Source organism: Alosa sapidissima, chromosome 1 (assembly GCF_018492685.1).
Source record: "Alosa sapidissima isolate fAloSap1 chromosome 1, fAloSap1.pri, whole genome shotgun sequence".
NCBI classification, from domain to species: Eukaryota; Metazoa; Chordata; class Actinopteri; order Clupeiformes; family Clupeidae; genus Alosa; species Alosa sapidissima.
This window is the reverse complement of record NC_055957.1, coordinates 7,488,547-7,493,867: the sequence shown is the minus strand read 5'-3', so window position 1 is coordinate 7,493,867 and position 5,321 is coordinate 7,488,547. Positions and strand designations below refer to the sequence as shown.

General features: G+C 42.3%; 1 gene segment (V, D, J or C); it reads right to left on the bottom strand.

Annotated features, from left to right (window-relative positions):
* Positions 1–1,080: 1,080 nt before the first annotated feature.
* On the bottom strand, positions 1,081–3,529 carry LOC121677724. The segment is given in 2 exon segments: positions 1,081–1,645; positions 3,366–3,529. Coding segments are annotated over 2 exon segments (438 nt in total).
* Between the last annotated feature and the right edge of the window lie 1,792 nt (positions 3,530–5,321).

Sequence of the window (5,321 nt, the reverse complement as noted above, 5' to 3'; positions counted from 1 at the left end):
GCTGAGGCAGTTTTGTCTGAAGATGACAGAAGTTTTTCTGAAGCTGAGGCAGTTTTGTCTGAAAATGACAGATGTTTTTCTGAGTCTGACACCTGAGTCTGGTTTTTCTGACGCTGAGGCAGTTTTGTCTGAAGATGACAGAGGTTTTTCTGACGCTGAGGCAGTTTTGTCTGAAGATGACCGATATTTTTTTTCTGAGTCTGACACCTGAGTCTGAGGATGTCCTAAAATGAACACCGTACTCGCAGCCGTAATAAGAATTGTGATATTTTATATTTTTGAGGAACGCTTTTGCTGGTGCATCGCATACAAAGGCCGAAATGACTATTTTGTGTAATTTTGTTTGGTATGTAACACGACCTGAGGAGATGACTGACATCTCCACAAAATTGGAGAAAAACTCACATTTGATGTCTTTTTTAAACCCAGAGTACAATGCCACAACAAAGGGAATTTTGTCTTCTTCAATTAATGCCAATATTGGCCATAATTGGTCATTGTTGCTTTTAATAAGTGGCATGCCATCAATATTGATTTGTAGGTGGAGCGTTTGAGTGATTGTTAGGGTAAGACTGTACTGCATTCTCACCAATACACCTTTAGTTACTCCAAAATAATGCATGGATCCCCCTGCGTTTTCTTCCACCTCTATGCTTTTAAGAGTGGGCAAAAGTTTATGACCATCTTCTGGGAGACCTGCGTCGGGCAGGTGTTTGTTAAGGACAGTGACTTGAAAGATGGTTGAGTGGTGTTTCCACTGCCCATGCCTTTAAATCATCACGTAAGTTAACATTGACATTGACAGTACGGATGAATATGACAAAGTCCTCATCTTGCATATCATAACTGTAATCGATATTTGGGATTTCCTTCAGACCACAGGTGGCACTTATGTCCTCTAAACCAGAGCTGGTACTAACGTTACACTAGGTTCCTCCTTTATCACAGCTGTCTACTGCCGTATTATTAGGAGAGCATTGGGTTTCTTGTGAAGTCCTGGTCAGTCCATCAACGGGGTTCCTCTCTTCTCTGTGTGGGACTGTATTGGAAGTACTGATGACATCACACACAACAGTTTCTCTCAGATTCTTTATTTTTCAACAGTGTTTCACATAAAGCGCTGAAGATACACACAGATCAGAAACACATCAGCTAAATTTTAACAACAAAGCATATCTTGATTTTTTATTAAGCAATACACTCTCTCTTTGTCAGCGTGTGTTTGTGTGTATGTGTGTCTCTCTCACTCTCCCTCTCTCTCTTTGTCTAAGCATGTCTGTGTGGCTGCGTCTCTCTCTGTAAGCGTGTGTTTGTGTGCTGCGTCTCTACTGGGCGCAGTCTCCCGTCTTGATGTCCTGGGTGACGGGTTCCTGGGTGCCCTGGGTGGCCTCACAGGTGACGGCTGGCGCCTTCCTCCACTGCTCCTGGGTGAGGGTGAGGCTGCTGCTCCAGCTGTAGAGGCCGTCCTTCTCCAGGAGCGCAGGGCTCTGGCTCCCCTCCCAGCGGCTGCTGCTCCCGGACACCTTCCAGCTCAGCCTCCAGTCCCAGGGGAAGCCCTTGGTGGCCAGGCACACCAGGGTGGCCTTCCCCTGCTGCAGCTCCACACTGGAGGGGGGAAGCAGCGTCAGGCTGGGACGCGCATCAGCTGCAGAGGAGAGGAGGGGGAGAGAGGGAGAGGAGGAGGGAGGGAGAGAGGAAAGAGAGGGGAGAGGGAGGGAGGAGGAGAGAGGGAGGAGAGAGGAGGAGAGAGGGAGGGAGGTAAGTGAGGAGGAGGTGAGAGGAGGAATAGAAGCCAAAAGAAGAGAGAAGAGGTGAGCGGATTAAGGAGATGAGAAGAGGAAAGGAAAAGAGAGAAGATGACAGGAGTGATGGGACAGGAGAGAGAGGAGGAGAGAAGAAGGGATGTTAGAGAGGAGAGAAGTGGAGAGGAGGTTAGAGAACAGAGGAGGGCAGAGAGGAGAGAAGTGGAGAGGAGGTTAGAGAGGAGAGAAGTGGAGAGGAGGTTAGAGAACAGAGGAGGGCAGAGGGAGGTGAGTAGATCCCCTCAGGAGGCCTCTTGTCCTCAACATAGTGGAGCAGCAGCTCTCTCTCTCTCTCTCTCTCTCTCTCTCTCTCTCTCTCTTTCTCTCTCTCTCTCTCTCTCTCTCCCTCTCTCTCTCTCTCTCTCTCTCTCTCTTCTCTCTCTCTTCTCTCTCTGGGTTCAGCTGCAGCTCCTCCTCTGGGGGTCTGAACAGGACTCAACACACAGGCCTGCATTTGCATCCCACTCTCACTTCTCTTTACCCACTCAGCACAGCAGTGGAAACACTTCAGTCATTTACATACTGAAACATAATCTAAAGTTTTATTTCTGTTATCTAGAAAACATATCTGTCATCTCAGTCATTAAATTCAAACACTACTGATAAATAGTCTATTGGCATTGGAAAAAACTCTGTAAATCAATTGTAAGAGTTGCCTTTGCTGAACCTTTCAATCAGCCTAATTTCAACATGTCTGTCATTTTAGATGTTGAAAGCTATTAACAACAAATGAAAGAAGAATATCCATATGTTTAAATAGCATAACTTAAATCAGTTTTCAGACCAGCAGAATCTGTTTCCATTTTTAACTTCTTCAACCAAAATCTGACTTCTAATACCTTAATTTAGACAGGTCTGAAATGTGTGGCCACGTTTTTATATCATTAACTGCAGTGTAATCAAAACTATATGGCAAGAAGAGAGTACACATGTGTACCGTAATAAAGACAAAAGTAAGTCGCCTTACTGACACACAGAATGAGAGTTATCATGGCATGTATGCCATATCTGTATTACTGTATATGCAACATACCGGGGTACCCTATGACTAGCAGTTTTCAAAAGTACAGTAAATTGCAAATGCAATGCAGCTGAATTACATCAAATCTCAAAAGCCTCTGAGATCCTCTCGTAATAGTATTGTAATAATTCCTAGCTTATAGGTCTCCTCTGCACTCTAGCTTGAATGTTATTTTCTTTCTGTGAGTCTCTTTGGATAAAAGCGTCTGCTAAATTAATAAACAAGATACCAAAGAGAAATATTCTGGATGTTTTTGAAGCAAAATCAAATATCTTAAACTTTCCATCACCCATGTTGAAATAAATTCTTTTTTTTATTTTTTGTTTTATCAATGTGGATATACATATTGTTTCTAGAGAGCACTTGGGCTGAGCAAGGCTTTCAAAACTATCAGTTAAATCAGCTGATAGATATAAACAAATACAAAAATATCAGTTAAATCAGCAGATAGATATAAGCAAATACAAAATGCTCTCATCTCATTAGACATTTTACCCCACAATGTTTTCCTACAGTGAAAAAATAATAAAATGGTTACTTACTTCCAACTGCCAGTCTGGTTCCTCCACCAAAAGTGAGCCACAGTGATACAGACTCATTAAGCAGCCGTACAAAAACCTCCTGCACACTCCAGTAGTCTCCAGTACACAGACAAGACATGCTTTACATTTCATTTTGTTTACATGGAAGAATGTTATTAATTATGTGCATTTGATTTATTTTGAATTGTTATTTTGAAAATCAATATACACTATGTTTATTTAATTTCAATATATGAGTCATATATTTATATTTTAGTCAGTAAAATACCCCATGTATATTCATAGCTCAACATTTTTTCTAATTATTTAAATAAATGTATTGTTTATTCTTTCAAATACAAATGTGAAGAAAGAAAATTCATTTAAGATATTCACAATTCAATTTGATGCCAAACCTTAAAAAAGGCTTTGTTAAGTGAGAAAATTATTGGATTCATTCATTTGAGAATATTTAATTTTGCACTTACTTCGAAATCTTTCTATATTATACTTCACGTTAAATACAGCGGAGCGTTTTGGATTTATCAAATCAATGTACTTAAAAGTTCACACTGTTGGCTTTAGTAAAGGTGAAGGGAAAAGGCCTTTGATGTCTGCACTGCCTGTGATTGAGGAGCGCCCTCTACAGGCTGATTTGAATACGATCATTTTTTTAAATCTCTTTTAGAATTCTGAAGAACCATCTTACTTGGGTTTGTTAACTTCCATCCCTTTTGATGTTGTGGAATTTGGAGAAGAGGCTATGTTCAGGGGTTTTATTACATTAGTGTGTGTGTGTGTGTGTCAGTTTTGCATAGTGCTACACCCCTTGCAGCTCCATCTACTTTAATAGTCGCTGAGGGGATCAGAGCACTTCAGGGCTTCATTGATCAAGATCCACAAAGATGATTTCTCCCACTCTGATGCTGCTAGCTGTGGGACTCATGGCCCAAGGTAAAATGCTTTTATTCTCTGAATTACATTCTCTGATTATGTTTTTTCTGCTACAATTGCATTTGCGTAAAGGTCTACATTTTTACAACACTCCCGTTTTTCTCAACAGAATCATCTGGAATTAAAATTTTGACCCAGTCTCCCTCATTGTCTGTGAAGGCTGGACAATCTGCCTCCATCCGCTGCACAGCAAGTGAAAGTATTTCCGATGTTCTCAGCTGGTACTCCCAGAAACCTGGAGAAGCTCCTAAACTCCTGATCTCCCACTATCCATCATACACTCGTCAGCCTGGTGTACCAGCTCGGTTCAGTGGGAGTGTGTCTGGTACACAATACACTCTGACCATTACAGGAGTCCAGCCTGAAGATGCAGCAGATTACTACTGTCAGCAGGGTAATCAGTTTCCGTTCACACAGTGTTAGAGCGCCGTACAACAACCTCCCTCAGCTGGAGAGGATCAGAGGCCTCAGCAGACTGATCTGAGAACAGGTGCAGAGCTGCTACAGATGACTGAACTCAGCTCATGTAAAAATAGATCTCACACTTCCCCGGTTTGACTGACAGGTGTCAGTCCTTCACATTAGTCACGGAGTCATTTCCCTCAGTGATAACTGATTCATTTCCATTAGAGTCTCCTGTGGCCCCTGATGTCTGCCCTCCACTCATCAGGTTATTATGGTCTGTCCAGTCTGCCCTCCACTCATCAGGTTATTATGGTATGTCCAGTCTGCCCTCCACTCATCAGGTTATTATGGTCTGTCCAGTCTGCCCTCCACTCATCAGGTTATTATGGTCTGTCCAGTCAGGCCACCATGCTTGTGTTGATTGATGCCTCCTGTAGTACCATAAAGCACCATAGACATACTGGATTACATTACCTGTTCTTTTGGTTCCAGTTAATCCCATACACAGTTTGATCTCAGTGGTGACGCTTTGAGTTAAACATTAGGGGGGGTTGAACCCCCTTCATCACGCTCATCATGCTTCATCAGACCACATGATTGGCTCAATGTATTCACATT